At 42.4% G+C, this 18,920-nt stretch overlaps 2 protein-coding genes across 3 annotated transcripts; both read right to left on the bottom strand.

Annotated features, from left to right (window-relative positions):
- Positions 1 to 2,007: 2,007 nt before the first annotated feature.
- Positions 2,008 to 13,202, bottom strand: cfap65 (cilia and flagella associated protein 65). 2 transcript variants are annotated; one of them, XM_084023143.1, is made up of 35 exons: positions 13,092 to 13,202; positions 12,670 to 12,752; positions 12,092 to 12,267; positions 11,828 to 11,930; positions 11,295 to 11,461; positions 10,857 to 11,065; positions 10,614 to 10,750; positions 10,308 to 10,533; positions 9,932 to 10,200; positions 9,649 to 9,843; positions 9,291 to 9,496; positions 9,010 to 9,166; positions 8,762 to 8,890; positions 8,355 to 8,606; positions 8,110 to 8,249; positions 7,920 to 8,004; positions 7,645 to 7,791; positions 7,327 to 7,492; positions 6,928 to 7,056; positions 6,670 to 6,832; positions 6,392 to 6,520; positions 6,170 to 6,260; positions 5,951 to 6,036; positions 5,754 to 5,817; positions 5,495 to 5,605; positions 4,972 to 5,163; positions 4,708 to 4,866; positions 4,424 to 4,561; positions 4,148 to 4,264; positions 3,932 to 4,057; positions 3,810 to 3,860; positions 3,490 to 3,689; positions 3,206 to 3,322; positions 2,568 to 2,990; positions 2,008 to 2,486 (listed from the first exon to the last, which is right to left on the bottom strand). In XM_084023143.1, the coding sequence occupies exons 2-35, from the start codon at positions 12,748 to 12,750 to the stop codon at positions 2,408 to 2,410; spliced, it is 5,220 nt and encodes a 1,739-aa protein (XP_083879269.1). In that variant the 5' UTR covers positions 12,751 to 12,752; positions 13,092 to 13,202; the 3' UTR covers positions 2,008 to 2,407. The 2 variants fall into 2 exon arrangements, with proteins under 2 accessions (XP_083879269.1, XP_083879270.1); XM_084023144.1 differs by lacking the exon at positions 3,810 to 3,860.
- A 1,272-nt stretch (positions 13,203 to 14,474) lies between these two features.
- LOC311022114 (uncharacterized protein) lies at positions 14,475 to 17,506 on the bottom strand. The gene is made up of 3 exons (XM_084023145.1): positions 16,926 to 17,506; positions 15,461 to 15,621; positions 14,475 to 14,796 (listed from the first exon to the last, which is right to left on the bottom strand). The coding sequence occupies exons 1-3, from the start codon at positions 17,389 to 17,391 to the stop codon at positions 14,503 to 14,505; spliced, it is 921 nt and encodes a 306-aa protein (XP_083879271.1). The 5' UTR covers positions 17,392 to 17,506; the 3' UTR covers positions 14,475 to 14,502.
- Positions 17,507 to 18,920: the final 1,414 nt, after the last annotated feature.

Here is an 18,920-nt window from a genome sequence, read left to right as displayed (position 1 = left end):
TCAGCGGCATTGCGGATGAGGACTCACTGTGTGTGTCAACTACACAAAGTTTAGCAGCACGTCTTTACGGTGACTGTAGTTGTGATACCTCAACCTTACTGCAATCCTAGAGCAAATCTCACATTCTATATGAAACCTTTAAATTTGAACATAAATCTTTACATGCTCCACCAGTGTTAAGCTTCCACATCAGTGTCAGTATTCCAGAGAACCACTTTGACATCTTCTGTCAAGGTTTCAAACACTTGTAGTGTCGGTGAGCTGAACTCTCCCACTAAATCTCACAGTGAAGTTAACTATTTGGACTCTGTTATTTTTAATCTAATAGCAGCAATAATTTAGGCAAGACGGGGACGGAGTAGACATGTTCTCCAAATGCGTCACATCCATTTGTGAGTAATGATAACATCACAGCTGAACTTTTGATTATTAGATTAGATTTGGCCAAAGCTGGATGTGATGTTATTCCCATACACCGTGTGTTTGTGTGTACGTAGATACATGAACGTGTACTGGAAAGTGTTTTGTCCAGTTCTTTTTGTCCTTATGTTTTATTTTAAATTTCCAGGGTTTGTAATGAAATTTCAGAAGTCCAGTTTTTGTCCCAACAAGTTCAGTGCTTAGTGAGTTATCTGAAGATCGTGATTCCTGATGATAAAATCGGCTGATTTAGCTCCAGAGAAGCTTTTTTGGGGAGGCTGAAGAAATAACGATGTTTGTCTCAAATGTTGTACCGCTGCAGCACAAATGTGTTTTTCTCAAGAATTGAAAGCAGACTATATTTTTTTTACGCACTCTTCCACTTCCTTCACATAACACACGCAGGGACACACAGCCAGAGTTAGTATTCAGTGTGATTCATCAGCATTACTGGTAGAACGGCAACTTTATTATAACAGATCTTATCTGCTCTGCCCTGCTCACCATTTGAAAGCTCTGGGTCTTTAAACTCTTTCTTCTTTGTCCAACTCATGTCCAGAGGGCTTGTGGTGTTGCAAAGAGATAGAAGGGGAACCGGCCAGATGGGTAACACACACAAACATGCGCACACCCACATACACACACACAAAGATTGTCTTGGAGATATGGGACGCAGATGACTTTCGGATCAGCCTTCGTACACTACTCCGGGTCGCCAGCCACACACAAACACAGAGCACTCGGTCTAGAACCATAGCTGTTTTCAACGGGAGCCCACCCTGGGACTGACCAAACTCCAATATCAAAACCTATGCTCATCACTAAAACAAGTAGCCCACAACCTCAATAATTACCACGAAAACAATAAACACTTGTTCTGAAAGCGTTGCTGTGCATCACTCAATAACAAAGTTGTCATTTGTCAGACGAAAGATAGAAACTCTTATTTCCAGGTCTTGTGATTCCATTATGGTGCTCTGTAGTTGACAACAAACTTTCTGACAGGTTCTCTGCTGTTCACTGCAAAATACCCACTAAGTCTATACCCTTTGGATAAATTAGGCTCAGCTGTGACTTGAGGCAATGCGAACTGCAAGGAAGGTCAGTCTGTTTGTATGTAGCACCATCTAGTGGGGAGTCTTAAGCACTGTAGATAGACACTGCAAGACCAGGAAATCAGCGTCAGTCAATTAAGGTTATTAAGTTAATTATGATTCACATGTTAACAGTTGAAAACACTCAAACATGGACAGATGAGCTGAAACAACTTGGAAGAAGAGTAGCTTCATTTAGCGATAATAGATCAGTGTAATTGTCTGATAAGCTGCCCTTATCCTTCTTCATCAATGTCCGTCATCAATTTGTTATTGCTTTACTCTAAGTAATCATTTAAAAAAAAAACATTTCAGGGTTGCCACGTGGTGAAGATGTTGTTCTTATTAATGGCTTATAACTGATATATATATATATACACACAAATAAAATAAATATATATTTATTATATTTATGTCATTATCTTACTTTTTTAAGGTCATAAAGAGGAAATCACACATCTCTGGAATCAACTGTACTATTACCCCTATTTTTATTGACTACTGCTAATTGTCAAAAAGACAAAACATAGCAACACTGAAATAAATGGAATCAAGGCCTCAGATTTTAAAAAAGGACTCAAACTGATGTGCATAAAGCACAACACAATGGCTCTGTAAATTGTTGTTTGCCACAGATTGGTGAATGAAGTCAGAAAAAGACAGCATTTAAATAAATTGCTGTCGTTTTGTATCCTCATACATACACAATTCTAACAAATCAGAATGCACAAAACAAAGGTCATGTCTTCATACAGCTGCAACATCATTTAGAAAACGTGTCTGTGAAGAATGAGCCTCAGAGACTAGGACAAATAGATACATGACTGAAGCAGATGGGATGGAGTAACAAGGAAAAGAGGAAAGTTGAGGGGCAATAAGGGAGATGGTGAGACTTATGTCCTCGCTGGTTCCTTTATGTTCCTCAGGTTTTCCGTCTCCTCTTCAGCCATGGCTTTGCACATCCTTCTGGTACTAATGGAACACACAATATGTTAGCCATTTGGTATACTGTATTTCTGTCAGTGAGTGTATGTGCAATGTGTCTGTCTTCACCTGGTAGAAGCAGGTGGCAAGATAATTGTGCGGGGGTGTGCTGTAAGGACAAGCTCTCCCCTGACAGCTTCCATCATCAGGTTTTGGAGGGTGCTCAGCAACACATCTTCACTTATGTCAGCAGGCACATGCGGCACACACGTGTGTGGTGTGTTGTGTGTTTGTGGCCCGTTTCCCGAACGTCCTGCAGTCCCGTCACTGTCCACCGTGTTGTGCTGTTCTTTCTGTCCCACTGTCCCACACAGCAGAACATGAGGTTTGGGTGCAGGGTGAGAAGATGTGGGACAGGGAGGGGGAGGGAGAGGGAGAGAGGTTGGAGAGGAGGAGAAGTGAAAGGGACTAGTTTCTCGAACCCGGTAGCTGATGGGCTTCAATGCCAAAGTAGTCAGAGATTGGGTGAAGGCAGGATCATTGAGGATGCCACTGGAAAAGGAGAGAGAGAGAGAGGGACAAATGAATACACAAATGCACTATTTCTTGCACCATTGATCTTAACTGTAAATTCACTATATTGCTAATCTTAAAATCCCATGGAATGTCCATCAGATTTAAGTACGTTCACTCTGGTGCGTAGGTCAGGGTGGATGTCTGACTGTAAGTCTTAACTGGAGGTAGCTGGGTGTCTGTGTAAGTGTTACCTGAGCAGAGAGGAGAGTACGTGCATGGCGACATCTCTGTCGGGGCCATGTGTTGCGGAGGACAGGCCAGCAGGAAGGGAAGTGCTTGAAGCATTGGTTTCTGGTTGCTGGAGGCATCTTAAAGAGCACAGATGTATGTAATGAAGATCAGGCTCTTCTGGATGCTTTACAGGGGTCAAAGCTTTCCGAAAGGTTCTATATAAACATGAGCTTTTACATAAAAAAAAGTAAGTTACCTTTGTCTTTGTGCCTGTGTTATAAAGTGTGAACTTAATATGCTTTACCTATAGCGCTCGTTGGACTGGTCAGGAGGCCTGCGGGATCGTGCTGTAACCCTGAGATGCAGCAGAGCAGGTTGGGGGCTTTCAGGACGCTTCCATGCGTTTGCTGATGCTCGTTGGGCCCGCCGCTCTGCTCTTGTTGTCTTGGTACATAACGTGGACGCTGTATCACAACTACCACCCGCACAGATAGGAGGAAGAGTCTGTGAGAAAAAGAAAGTGAGACATAGAGGAGCCGTCAGAATGAAGCCAGAGATTTATTTAACTGCATATCTATAACTCTATATTTTTCAGGCCTAATATTTAGACCAAATGAAGACCACCTTATATTTCCTGAGAGATGACCCTCTTCTTACTTGAGCCGGTACAGGTTCCTGTTATAAGATATAGGGTGAATATGGTGAAGTAGAATATCACTTTGCATTTGAGGAAGGATCTTATTTACCAGAACTCCTTGGCTTTCTATCACATTTGTATCCATGATAGTGAATTCATATTGCTGTCTCTCTTTCTCTTCCTCCCAACGCTGCAAAGCATCATAATACTGAGTCAGTGCAGCTTTCTGGATAACCTGGGGAGGGAGGAGAGAACACTGTGAGTAACATCCATACTTGTCATTGAATACTGGACTTAGCTATTAGCACTAGCACTGCTGCAGCACCTGGCAGATGACATCGAGCTGGTAACAAGTGGGGTAGTCGGTGGAGGTGAAGGTAAGGACACAAAGGGCACTCTCCCCTGGACACAAACTACCTTGTTCTGGATGGATGTGCACCGCCTGACACAACACAAAACCACACAGACATAAAACCAACCTATATTTGTTTGGACTTTGACACAATCCGACAAAAAAATGGAGGATCGGCTTGTTTCCTTCTCAAAATGGTGAAGTTTACATATATACTTAAGATGTTATTCACAGGCTACACCTTCCTACCTGCTGAGAGCTCGGCTGCTCCCATGTATAGTGAACACTGTCTGTGCGGGACACATTGGTCAGGAAGAGGATTCTTGTAGATCGGGAGCACAATGGGATGTCGCCAAGAGAGACACTGTCCTCAGACAAGAATACCACCTACACACATGACGATGAACACATTCAGCCTCACATGGTCACAGACCAAAACCAGAGGCTTATAATGAATAGACTCATGATATTCAAGTTATAGTCAAGTTAAGTTAGATTCAAATGTGATTTGAAAAGACAAGAACCGCTCTCACCTGTCCCGGGAAGGGCGCTCTCTGCACACAGGTTTCAGATGCCTTCGTACCACTGCAGTCAAATGGGTTTGTGGAGTAACGTATAGGAGAATCAAACCCACAACCTTCAAACCTCACCAGCATGGAGTCCCCATCCTGGACGTGGATAGGAATATCTATCTGGTGATACACAGAAAAAACAGACTTAAAATCACATGGATATTAAGGTACTTTGTCAATGGTATAATGCTATGGTATGTGGGCAGAGTACTGCTCAACCCTTACATGGTACATCTTAGCCTCCAATGGCGAGAAGATCCATTCCAGCGCGGCCGTCTTCCCAGGTAGGACCTCTCCCTCTGGATTGAGGCAGCACAGCACTGGATGGCCAAAGTTTTCCACCTGCAGCTGTGACAACACAGCCGCGTCAACCTCATAACGGACCGGCACCGCGCCGCCATTGTGTAGTTCATACACCTGCAGGACAAACACAGATATTACACATGACAAATCCCCGGGGTTTGGTTTAGTCTTCTAGAGAAGCTCAGGTTGTAATGTTAACAGTTAGAGAGGAACATTCCAGTCAAACAATGGATTTCCAAACACAGCTATTATAGATATTGATTTAACATTTTAGATTGTAATGGTCAGTTGCTGCCTAGTGGATCAAATTCATTGTGAGTTTTCTGATGGAATCAGTTAAATAACATGATAAATCTGTGGACCCTTTGGAGTTAATATGGAATATCCTATCAATAAGAGTGCAATGCATTTCCTTATCAGCTTTGTGTTGGAGAAATCAACACACCTGCCTCGGCGGAGTACAGTCCTCAATGGTTACAGAGGTAAAGACATGTTGCTTCGAGGCAAAGTGGAGATAAGGCCTGTCTCTCTCCACTGTCACCCCCTGAAAGTTCAGCTGCACAAAGAACCACAACACATGCATGAGGTTAACGTGAAATATCTAGCAGATAGAAAGAGTTCACCATATTTAGTGATATATTAGGCGACAGCACTGAACTGAAAGAACTGTGTGATTTTGATTCGACCAACATGCTCTGCCTCACCAAGATCTCTCTGACAGAAAGTTTGAGCACGACAGGAAACCGGTCTGTCCCAGCGAAGTCATGGCTGTGAAGTTCAAAGAATCATAATATTGTAATAAGAATCACATAATTAGTGATTTTAGACAACACTTATCCTTGCCTATATTAGAAACATTTTCTGATTTATCCATCTGTCTTATCCTGCAATAATCTCAGACCTGTAGGTGAAGTGTACTGCCCTCTGCTGGCCAGGGAGCAAAGTTCCAGAATGGGGGGAAATGCTGAACAGATGGTTGTGTTGAACCTGTCAATGAGATGAAGACATTATGTCTGGGTTGTATACTGAAATATCCCAATCTCAGTCAAGTTCATTCACATAGTTTAAAATGTCTTCCTGTTTTTTCAACAAACAAAAAAAAAGAGAAAACATGCCTGACCTTCATCTGGTACAGTTCAGTTCTGCTAAACTCTCCGGTCTCAGCCCAGTGCTCCAACTCCATCTGTTGGTCCTCTGGAAACAAGAAGGTCCTAATATGGAAGAGAAGGCCACAAATCAGTAATCAAAAGTTAGTCAAAAAAAGAAAAAAGGTGCATTCAAATTGTCCCAGTCAAGCTCTACCTCACAGTGTTACCCATATTTTAGTCTGCTTTCGCCTCACCAGTCTGCAGGGACGGAGCCAGGGTTGTGAAACCTCAACACAAAGACTGAGGGCTGAGAATTCACGGGAGCGGCACTGAAGTGGAAATCCAACATGGTTTTGGTGAAGACGGAAGGACAACTGCTCAAACTACATGCAGGAAGGGAAGATGTGGTTATGCACATATATATATATATATATATATATATAGTTCAAGTATTATTAATTTCTCTTTTGTAATGAAGAAACAATCAAATCATTATAAGGAACCAAGCAAAAACAGGATTTTTTTCATTTACAGCATATGCTCGTTGAGGCTGTCCAGTGAGAAGAGTTTCCATAGGTGCTCCTTACTGAGTCTTCCCACACTGCCACTACCGCACACATCAACCACCTGTAGGGTGGGATGCACACCCCTAGCTCGCACTTTACACACTACTTGGGGAGGGGATGGCATAAATGCTGGGGAGAGAGAGGCAGATACAGAAAGGGAGAGAGCAGTAAGTATCACGTAATAAAACACATTCAGGTGTGTAAAGTTGCGGTTTTCTATCTACCACTGGCATTCATCATCTGGTAACTGATGGTCCAGAGATATTGGGCCCGCCTGTGTGGTCTGACATTGGATCGGAGCACCATTGTCGAGTGTGAGGCAATGGTTCCGCTCTCACAGTCCAGCTTCAGGGCTAAAGGGCCAGAGAGGACCGGTAAGTATAACATGTTGTTGAGATTTATTTTTGGAAATTGTTGCATATTATACCTTTAAAGGGTTTATTGGTCATAGTAATGCTAAGGTGCAATTGCTTTACGAGCAGTCAAATAGAAAAAGCTACATTTGTGTTAATTTGCCTTACTGACTGCTGCACATACTAAATTAAAATACTCTGCTGGGAGCTGATCTATATCATGTAAATACAGAACACAAACGACAGCAAAGACTCCACATAAGAGAATACCATTTGGCTCAGTCTCAGGGTCGTAAGTGAGTTCCTCATCCAGAATGATCTGCTGTACAGAGAGACAAAAGGAGACAGAACAGGGGCTGTTGTTCACAAGTGGAACATATATGGACCGACAGCTTCCAACCAGAATCTCCCCCACATCCAGAACCGCTTTCTCTGCCTGGGAAGGAAACAGAGATGCACTCACTGCTTTGTTGGGTTCTTCTCGAGAGTCATTTATGCTCCAAAAGGCAACAGACACTTGAATTTTCTTGAAAATTCACATACGGCTCCAGGCTATGCACACATCTATACAGCCATCTACATACACACCTCTATGAAGCCTTTAGAGCCCATCCCCACCACTCGGAGGGTAACATGTGATTTGTTACATCCAGGAGTCTGGATTGGCCAGAAGGTGAGAGTAGGTGTGAGTGTGTATGTTTTTTCCACCAGTGGGCTGAAGGACCATATCTGGACCTGTAATGCCAAACCAGTCACAAACAATAGTACAAAAAACAGGTCAATAAGGTCAGCTGTGAGGAATTTGTTAGAATCCGATGCATTAAGCACGGTATTTGTTTGTGTTTTTTTGTTCAGTCTCTCACTGAGCTCTCATTAGGTTGCAGATCACCGGCATCTGGCTCCACAAAGATAAGCTCCTGGTCTGGTTCTGGAACGCTCCACTGGAATCTATCACAAAAGACAATCGCAGAAAGCCAGCTGTAGACAAGATTAATGATGCTGGGATAAATCCAGACGGCAAACAATACACTGAAAAAGCAGTGGAATAACAACCGTAGAGGTAGGAGGCTCAGGTTCCTGATGTGGTGGGAGCGCCGCGTCCGTGAGCCCACCGCCGTTGGCTGGAAATGTAAAGTGCCGTCTCCTTCCAGAGACACACACAACTTTTCCACAACACTAACAACTGTCAGTTCCTAAAGGACACGGAGACAGATGCACAGGAAAAACAATAGCCTGCAAGTACAGTGTGGTAAGTACTGCAGCGTTTGTGCTGTGTTTCTGTGTAGTGGGTATGGCACCTTTGTGTGTTTAGCTGCATTGAGCTGAAGGTGTAAACCGAACCCTTGTTTGGGACTGTCTTCTGTGGGAGTTGTTCTGAGGGTGAGGATTTGGTGTTTCCCAGGCTGGATTAAACCACACCGCGGCACGACAGACACAGATTCTGCCAAAGCAGGGTTTGAGCTGTGATCCAGACTAAAAGTGAGGGGCAGGTCTCCACAATTCTGGAGGAGCGCTGTCCGATAGGAAAGAACACTAAGGGCCGGAAACACCTTGAAAGAACAACATAATACAGTTACCAGGGCATTATCTCTTCATGGTTAGCAGTGTTACAATCTCCTTTATACTGGCTTCAAGGGAAATTTTGGCAAAACTATAGTTGAGATATTCTGTAAGATTTGCGTTCTTTGTCATGCTTGTGTCTCACCACTCGAGGGGGCTTCAAGGAACAACATGGGATGAAATGCTCTTTGCCCGGCTGAAAGGAGTGGCCTAAGACTCTAACAGTCACACACCAGGGTGGACACAGCAGCCGCTCCTCTATGTGATGAGTGTCCTACAGCATCCAGGGAAGAGAGAGGACAGAGTGGCAGCAGAATGTGTTGCATGGTAATGTTATTCTTTCATAGCAGTACTTTCAACAGAGACAAGAGATACATTTTGAATAAACATTACCTTATAGTATGCAAAGCACTCAAGTTGCGCTCCATGCAGAGTATTACGCTCCTTGGGGTCATAGGTCACTCTGAATGAGGTGGATTTCAGAGAAGCCAGGTCACATGATGAGGGAGAGACAGTGAACGGAGAGTCCTGGGCAGCAGTCCACACCAGGCTGGAGCGGAATCACATGCAACGAGCAGATTGAGTACAATAAAACAGATCGTTACATTTTATGTAGAAATAAATAAAAAAAACGTATTTAGTGAGAAGACACAATCCAAAGCAGGCACTGGTACCTGAGTTTCCCCCTGGTGTGGTTGGAAATGGTGACAGCCTGAGAGGAAGTGGCTGAAGTCAATATTTTGTGAATAAACAGTAGCTCACTGGGCACCACAGATACATGCGGGGACGATAAAGAGCAGCAAGAGAGGTGAGCCATGCACCCCAAGCAGGATTGGTAATATTCCTCCATGGGAGATCTCTTGTCTGGTCTCTTGTGTGGCTGCGACAAAATGACACAGAGAGAGTCAGAGAGAAAAAAATAAACCTATACTTTACTGGTAAAATCTGTTGTTCATACTCAAAGTGATTTAATGTTGTCGTATAAGATATTTAAAATCTAAACAAATCTTTCATCTGTCTTTGGAACTTTACCTCCTCCACAGGGCAGAACACTCCCTGTTGGTTCAAGTCTACATTGTGACCTTGCTGCATGGCCGTCAGAGATTCTGGCAGGTCCTGTCTGGGAGACCAGTGGAGCTGGTTAACAACCAAGTGCTCAGGTTTCAGTATCGCTGGCTGCTGGAGCTCTGAGTGACAGGTACCAATCAGATCAAGGAATATGGGATCCTACGGGGAAGAGTAGGTTAGTAGATGAGCACTGATGATGCTTGTGTGTGTCCTGTGAGTGTGTATACATCTGGATATTGGCTCCTACCCTGTGCAGTATGATACATGCCACTCTCCTGTGATGTGCAATAGGATGCGTGGGCCTAAAGATGGCCTTCAGTGTGGTGTGGCTATGTGGGCACACAGTGCCACTTGCTGGCTGGATGCTGAACACACTGTTCCCACTACAGTCAAGGTCCCATTGGTACATAGCCTCAGCAGGCGCAGAATTAACCAGCTCCACTGTCTGTTCGACTGTTCCTCCTTCCTCAACACAACCAAAGTCCACCACAGAGCAGGACAAGGACACTTTGGGACCTAGTTACAAAAAGAACCATTTTTATATATTCATCTAGTAGTAGATACAGTTCCTTTGTGATAATATGCTAGTGAGGTGAGTGTGTGCCTTTATGTGCATCCCCTACCTACACAGTTTCCGGTGAGTTTGAGTAGAATTTCGTTGAGTGCCCCCGTGCATTTTAGAGACAAGTACTTGACAGAGACACCATCCACCACAGCAGGAGTATAGGTGACTAAAACCCGCAGCGATTCACCAGGTGCTACCTTACCGCTTCTCACATCACAGCTGAACTCTGACCCCAATAATGGGACCCCGTTGAACAGTTGTGAAAGAGAGAAAGCTGCAGTTACCTGGAGACGGGGCAAAAAGAGGGATGAGAAGGTCCCTGAGTGTGTACATTCACATTTGTGCATCTCTGTGTACTACTCACTGGAGAGGGGTTGAAGATGTCAAAGGGTTTCTGCAAACTTTGTCCAACTGCCACGGAGCCAAAGTGCAGCTCTGGATCGCACTGTTCTTTATCATTCTTCGTACCTGGATTTCTCAGCTGAAGACATGGGTATTTGGCTGAAAAGGAACACAGAGGCATTACAAGAGGAAAGGGTCCCTATTTACCCAGCATCTCATAAAGTATTCTGAGAGCTCCTCCTGTCTCATCTGATAATTACAGTACCTAATCCCTGCAGCAGTATAGTGCAGCAGCTCTCTGCCTTGTCCTCTTCTTCTCCAAACCTGCAGTTGGCCTGTTGTTGGTACACAAGTGCCTCTTGTGGTCGGAAGAGCACACTGATGTGACACTTCTCGCCAGGCTTCAACAGGCCTTGCTCAGGGCTCAACTGGAACGGTGCTGCACATTCCCACTGGAAGCATGTCTGGAGTTTACTGTGGGAAGAAGAGTATGTGGCAATAGGGAATAGAGAAGACACAGGAAAGTGAGATGGAGGGATTAGCAAGAGTGAAACGGAGTGAAAGGTGAAGGAGTAAAGAGCTTGACATAATTTATTTACACATAAAAATACATTCATTTTAAGTGAGCATTCTGCTTCCTTTCCTCCCAGGATATTCATCCCTCCTGCTTCTCTGCATTAGCCTAAACCACACTCATACGTACCTGACGTTTTTGAGCAGGAAAGTAGTTTGTGAGGAGTTTTGAACAGCGCAGTTTGGCAGCAACACAGAGTCGGGTACCTCCAGGGCATGGCAGGGAGTGATGGCACGGAGCCACACCTGGAAGCTGCCATCTTTACCTTGAAACTCAATGCTGTCTTCATACTTACACTGTCAAGAGGAAAAACAGGAGAAGAAGATCTTGTTACACCTTTATCATGTGGGTAACGATTCTTTTTAAAGCCATGCATATATGCTTCGTGCGGTACTGTGAGTCATTTTATTCACACAATGTCCTCAGCTCAAAAAATTGTGAAAAGACAATAATGGGCTAGAATTGTCTCTTCCTTTTCTTGTAATTGTCCCGTCTCCCTCACCCATCCTCCCTAATTATTTAGACTGAGAGTATCTGACCATTTCTAAGATTGACAACGTATCTGTTTAGCAAAGTCAATTCACATTTGAAACCCCTGTGGCACAATACATCCAAAAACTCTATTAATAGATGCAATTATGTGTAAGATTGTGATGCGTTACCCTCTGGAGTGGTCTGAAGCTGACTGGCATGGAGAAAGAAGTGCCTGGGCTGAGAACAATTATCTGGGGAGTGATGGTGGTGAAAAACGTGGACTCGGGAGGCCTGTGAGGGGTGAAAGATAGGATATGATAGCCTGTGGATACTCATCAAATTGACATTGCATTGCTTGGAAGTAAACATTAACCCAGAAAGTGTGTGTGTTTGTGTGAATACCTGCGGTTATACTATATGTGTGTGCATATGTATGACCATGTGTCGAATACCTGACATGAAGCCTCTGCAGCTTGCTATGAATATTCCTCAACACTAATGTCTTGGTGAACTCTCTCCCCAGGTCCCAGTGCTCCCAGACCAGCTCTGGCTTCAATTCCAGCCTTCTTTGGCTGAATGCAGGTCGCAGGTTCTTTCCACACCGTCGTCTCTGGTGAATAATCGGATCCTGCAGAATTAAAAAATAGAAATTTGTTTTCAAAAAACTTCAAAAGACACGCAAAAAGAAATTGTAAATTGAACATTAAGTATTTCATGTTTATTTCAGAGCCGGACAGTCATACTGATAGCTATATCAATAAAGTCCATAATCTGGCAAGCATCAAATTATGTAATTTAGACTCAAACGTTTTGGGTTATTGTGGTTATTGAGACCAATAAGAAAGGATGTAATTGGTCGTAAATCAACACATATTTTGCACACTCATTAAGTCAGAACAACTGATAAGTAATACAAATATTAGGTACATTTTAAGTCAGACAGTGTGCACCAGCAGACACAAGCTGCTGCCGCACACTCAGACCACAGGTTAGTAATGATGCCAAGCTGTTTTATCCAAACTTGAGTTACTTTGATATCCTTCCCTGGGGTGGAGGACTTCCACGGTGCCCCCGAAGCCAATGGCTCGGGACCCCGAGAATCAGCTAACATGGCTGGAAAAAGGCAGAAGGCATTTAGCTAGCATTTGTAAATTAAAATACAAAACAAAGTGTTTGGTGGTGGCCGGGCGTTTAGCATGGTTTTGATTATTTGTTATTTTTGCACAGTTGACACATTTTTTTACAGTCTCACTAGATCTATATAGTAAGTTAAAACATCGCTATCGTTACATCAACGACAACGTGGAGAGTGTTTTGGAAGTAGCTCGACGTACATCAGGACCATAGCTATTAGCTAACACGGAATTAGAAAGCAGATAGCTAAACAGACTACAATAACATTAAACGTGGCTTAACACTTAACGTATCGCTATACCTTCCTTCCTTGCTTACCTCCTTTCAAACGGCAAATAATGAAGTTTGCAAACTAGTGCTATTCATTCCATTTTAGTTGTGAAAACAACGCTAACAACTGTCACAAGTTTGTCAGCCCCTGAGTTACCATGACAACAAGTAGCCATAGTAAATACGGCAGACGAAGTGGGACAGTTGCAATTCGACAATACGGTCGATTTATAAGCATCTCAGGAGTGTTTATATTTATAATAACGATCTTATGACTCATTTGTTTGTGAGTTATTAATAACTTGTGATACAAATATTGTCCAATAATCGATTAAACTACTCAAGCAATCACCCTCCAATCAGAAAGTATCTAGTTACCCTAAATGACATTAATTGTCATTCAGTCTTTTTATTGGACTTAAATGACACATGAACACATGAATGCAACTTTATTTTTCAAGCTTTACATCTCCACAAAAAACACTAGTCTTGGTTTTAAAGTGAAATATATTAAATTCTATAATGTTAAATTATATTGACAACATAACACGCTTAATATGAGAGCAGTTTATAAAATACAGGGAAAATGCGCTAACATTAAATTCAAATATCAAACCGTATGTTCAGCCAATTTTGTGTGTATGTTACCTGTATGTGTATGTGTACGCGTGTGTGGCTTAAACTAAATATAACATGCCACTTCAACAAGATAATACAAAACAAAGAGTTGAATATTTTACAACAAAAATGCATGACCATATAATCAAAAAGTAGATTTCCCATAGTAGCATTTTTCTTGCCACACGTATACCCTAAACTTTAATTGGCTGAAGATGCATTACATTATGTATGAAGTCTTGTTGAAAACGTGAAAAATGTAAAATATTGGTGGAATATTTGTCCAGCATTTGTAACAGACCTGATAACAATGTAACACTGACTCTTGACAACACAAATCTCCAAGTTAATTTGTCTATATCTTCATCCACTACCATGAAAGTGCTATCATCACCCCCATTCATACAGTTTGAGAACATGTACATTCCTATATAAATTAATTAATTGCAAATGACAGGACAGGAACATAAGCTTTCAGTACATGTATACTGTTTAAATCACTAGTAAAGCATGCACCAAATTGCCCATTTTAAGTCAGAATTATTTGTTGATCCTGAAGTCATAACTCAGATGGATTACTGACCATTAAACCATTAAATGTCCAAGTACATACTATTATTCTGGTTTGATGTGATCAGTTTTCATATCCGGCCCAATGTGCAGGTGTCAACATAACCTTTTGCTAATGTGGGAGTTCCAGGTGCAGATATGGCACTATGGAAGGGACTCTGAAACATGAGTGATCCTCTTCATGCCATCATGTTCGTGCGCCTGAATGCATCGTCTTCTCAAGAGTAATAAACATACAAGGGCGTATAATAAAGCATGCTGAACTTTATAACTATGGGAAAACCCCACTTCTTGTTCTTGGGCCCCCCTCCTCCAACTCCTCCTCTGAGCAAGAGCCATAGTTCCCTGTTCCTCCTCCAGCATGCCTCATGAAGCCCACTTCGTCCTCATCATCCCCTTCTATCTCCTCTTCGTCCTCCTGACTCGAGCTGTGGGAATCACTCTGAGGCTTGCCACTGTGACTTTCCATTCCAGCTCTTTCTGTGTCAGTCAGCGGCGTTACTAGTTCCTTGGCTTTGCGACTTCTCTTCCACTTCATACGTCTGTTCTGGAACCAGATCTTAACCTGGTGGAAAAACAACAGGAATTGTGCTAAGTCAGGGTTCAGGATGCAAATATATGTTCTCCTTAATTTAAGGGATTTGTTGCTGGGGATTGGAAGAATGTTAAAAAAGCAGTGCGTCATTGGTGGTAAGCTTAATAACTTAATAACTTTATGACTAGGAAGGACCGGAATAAAGGGAATATACTCACACTAAAATAATATACCAGGTGACACAATAACTCAATACTGTGATGGAAACTCTTATGAGTTGAAGCAAGGACACCTCTGGAGACGGTAGATGTCTTATGCAGCAACATGTATTGATGCCCGATGGCCATCGTGAGAATCAAGGTTTCAGCAGTACAGTTATGAAATGAACAGTGCCAACCCCAAGTCTGAACACTGTCCTTATGGAAAGGCTATAAGAAGTTATCTTGAGGGCGCTGCAGAGGCGTCTGTATTACGTCTAGGTAGGTAGGGGAGAACCCTGTGTTCAGCATACCAGACACAACAGTGTCTTGACCATGGCCTTGCATCGCCTAGAGAGGGAGACACCTAATAACTCTAAGTTTAAAGGGAAACCAACTCCTCAGATAACAGTTCTTAATTTAACACTGAGGGAATCAGGTTTAGAAAAAAATTCCCCTGCAAATACAACACATCCTACAGGCTCTGCCTCTCTCACCTGAGTCTCAGTCAGCATGAGTGAAGTGGCCACCTCAAAGCGTTTCGGCCTGGACAGGTACTTGTTGAGCTTGAACTGTTTTTCTAATTCCAGCAGCTGCTGGCTGGTGAAAGCCGTCCTGGGCCGCCGACACTTCCCCAACAAACCTGCCTGGGCCGGGGCTGAGAGGGGAGGACAGAGAGAAGCAGAGACAACAGAGGGATGGGTTATAGAATATAAAAAGAATGAATTTGTCAGATATTTTTCAAATAAATCTCAAATAAATCCTCACAACATCTTCCAGTTTGGTTTCCCCTTCACTGTTTGGAAACTAGACCTATCTGTCCCTCTGTCTTCCTGCCTGTATATCTTGTTGTCTATGTCCGTTAACTTTTATTGCCTTGATGTGACGATATGGCGAGGATATTGCGTTGAAGTGGTAGTAAACCATCACAGGAGACCATTACCTTAATGAAAACATTGTAAATGTTATCAATTGATTGAGTGGTAGGTCTATATCAGGTGTTACCTTTACGTCACGTTTTTTTGTGAGACATTGTAAACGGACACCAACACCAATAACAAAATTGGCATATGTTAAATAACATTTTAATTAAGGGGAAACAAACCCATATGGTTTTAATTAGGTCTAAGATGGCAGCTGGAGTTCCTATATCCTGTATTTTAAAAAAATATATATATATATATATATATATATATATATATATATATATATATATATATATATATATATATATATATATATATATATATATATATATATATATATAGGGTCGCCCATGAAGTTGGAATACATGGCAAATGTTTTGTCTTTTATAGCGCCGAACAAATGTTATGCATGAATTAATTTCACCTGGGTCATTGTGACACATAATGTAATCATTGCACCTGGTCATAAGTGATCACTGATGCATTTAAATTGGAATAAACAGAGGATTGTTTCTGAAAAAAAAATTATCTCTTAAAATATACTCGTCTAAACTTTATGGGCAACAGTGTATATTTGTAAGTGAATTAGCCTCATGTATTTACTTTCTAAATTTCAATAAATAGTAATAAGAAACATAGCTTGAAGAATAATCGAAATAAAAATGATATTGTTATAAGAAAAATATTGAAAATGTATAATTGTATAGATATAATACTTTTTATTCTTACATTATAATATGTTACTATTTCTTTTATAATATGACAAGATTATAATTTCCTTTTACATATTAAATATAATAATGCAATGAAACACATTATTATTATTATTATTATTATTATTATTATTATTATTATTATTATTAGCTCCGAATGATACAAAATAATAAGTTATTATTATACAAATAAAAAAAAGTTTACAACCACGTCATTTTCATTGTAATCAGAGGTGGATGAACGTCATGCATTTTAGTTCCCTCTCACCATCCTAAGTTCCAGGAAGTAAGTTCGATCAAGTGTAGGAGACAGATCCGCTCACCTCCATACTCCATGAGTCTGGGTATCATCATCCCGGCTCTGATCCAGGGATCCAGGGGGAGCGTCGCGGCCATGGCCCCCTTCAGCTGCTCCGGGTATGGTTGGACCAGCTGTCTAAAACCCGGGTACAGGAAGGCGGAGTGCTGGCCTCCGAGGGCCGCCAGAGGATACATGGATCCCGTGTGCATTCCGAGGAGACCCCCTTGGTGCAGGGCAGTGAATCCTGACTGTGACAAACTGAAGAGCTGGGACTTGGACGGGACTCCCGGCCGGACTGGAGAGCAGCTGGTTGGGTTCGGGTGAGGGGAGGGGGTCTCCGAGCCGCGGGTCGACACCGGACTCCCGCCGGGACTCCTGCTGCAATACAACCCGGGGGTCGCACCATCACTGTCCGTCCTTTGGTCCGCGTCGCGCGCCAGCAGCGCATCTATGCGAAAGTTTTTAGATTTCTCCATGGTGGTAGTCATTCTGTGAATGATTGAAGTTGGAAAGTGAAGTAAACTCTAATGTCTGAACACAGTATCTTAAAGTGAACAGAAACTGGTGTATTCTCACTCCTCTTCCCTGAAGACACGTCTTCTTTCTGACCCACTCTTCCACTTAAGCCCGGGCGTAAAAACACTTACTTACTCCAACAGGGAGACATTACTCGCACCGAACAGCGCTATAAAGTCTGCTGCGCTGTGATTGGCCAGAGCCCCACGAGGGCAGGGTGTACTCTTTCTTTTAAAGGGTTAGTCTGTAGGCTGCATTCTTAGATCCGCACTATTCAACACAGCAAAGTTGTATTTACTTAATTTCCTCATTCACAATTCACATATAAGTATACGTGCGTATGACTTCCCTTCTTTCTCCTCAGTTATCTGTCTGGCAGTTTTATTCCTGTCTCAGGTGAGATTGAGGTGTAACTTTCTCACACACACTTGAAAAGTATATTGCGTTAATTACTGTAATCTCACTTTAGAGACATGACGAAATTCACCATTTTTACAACTACGTCTTCATTAAATTTTATTGCCGGCTAAGGTTGACAGAAACCCAACAGCTCTTATCGCTGGTTGCTGCCATGATTATCGGTCATCACCACACCATGGGGGAGATAAAGGGGCAGTAAAGTGACGGAGAGCAAACTCATTTTCTCTCCCCCGCAGGCCAGAGACGCACACTAAGTGTACACAGGTGATGCAAAATCCTGTGGCAGTTGTGCGGGCGTTTACCCCTAAAACTGGATGAAACTCTACAATGCAAAATATTATATCATGAATACAGCTTTGTAGAAGAGCCTTTCCTGTAAATCTTAGCTGATTCCTACCTGACAGTTACCTCATGTAAGGCTTCAGGTTCAGTTTCACCTACAGCGTCCAAACTGCATCTATCTGCCACAGTTTAACTGGTGGTGATTTCCTGCTGGTTTATACAGGACTGATAAGAGACCTGCTGGGAAACGAAGCTGCTCTCACTTCAAAGGCAAACACACCAACACCTGCTGAGCTACCCGACATATAAACAGCTTATGGATGCAAATGTGTGTGTGTGTGTGTGCAGGCATGTGTGTGTGTGTGTGTGTGTGTGTGTGTGTGTGTGTGTGTGTGTGTGTGTGTGTGTGTGTGTGTGTGTGTGTGTGTGTGTGTTATGAGACATTGAGATTCTTCAAAAATCAAATTTCTCCGTGTTGCTGAATAAAACGTTTTTATCGTTGAAAATGTTGCTGTTTGGGCATTATCGTAGCATGAACGACATTTGGAGACAAAACTGGTTGAATGATCTGATTTGCCTGAAGTGACTTTGATGTTCCATGTTTGAAGTCATCCCACAGGAGTCATGCGTTAATGATTTACAAGTTGCATCATCAGTCATGACTGAGAATCACATATATTCCCGTCGACCACAGGTGTGTAATATAGATATATTATATAGAAGGAGGTCCAACTTTGCAAAAACTTGTTTATCATTTGTCATTCTGGTAAAGTTTTCATGCTTTTGTTGTCGAAACCAA

Source organism: Eutrigla gurnardus (genome assembly GCF_963514095.1).
Source record: "Eutrigla gurnardus genome assembly, chromosome: 12".
Lineage (NCBI taxonomy): Eukaryota > Metazoa > Chordata > Actinopteri > Perciformes > Triglidae > Eutrigla > Eutrigla gurnardus.
Note: the sequence above shows the minus strand (reverse complement) of the source record. Positions and strands in the feature narration are given on the sequence as shown.

Excerpts from the sequence above, each read along its gene's own strand:
- cfap65 (XM_084023143.1), bottom strand. The coding sequence starts at position 12,750 with ATGTTAGCTGATTCTCGGGGTCCCGAGCCATTGGCTTCGGGGGCACCG. Across the intron at positions 11,931-12,091 it reads CTGCAGAGGCTTCATGTCAG|GCCTCCCGAGTCCACGTTTT; the intron begins GTATTCGACACA and ends CACCCCTCACAG. Across the intron at positions 2,991-3,205 it reads GTACTCTCCTCTCTGCTCAG|TGGCATCCTCAATGATCCTG; the intron begins GTAACACTTACA and ends CTCCTTTTCCAG.
- LOC311022114 (XM_084023145.1), bottom strand. The coding sequence starts at position 17,391 with ATGACTACCACCATGGAGAAATCTAAAAACTTTCGCATAGATGCGCTG. Across the intron at positions 15,622-16,925 it reads CAGACTCATGGAGTATGGAG|CCCCGGCCCAGGCAGGTTTG; the intron begins GTGAGCGGATCT and ends CTCCCCTCTCAG. Across the intron at positions 14,797-15,460 it reads TCATGCTGACTGAGACTCAG|GTTAAGATCTGGTTCCAGAA; the intron begins GTGAGAGAGGCA and ends TTTTTCCACCAG.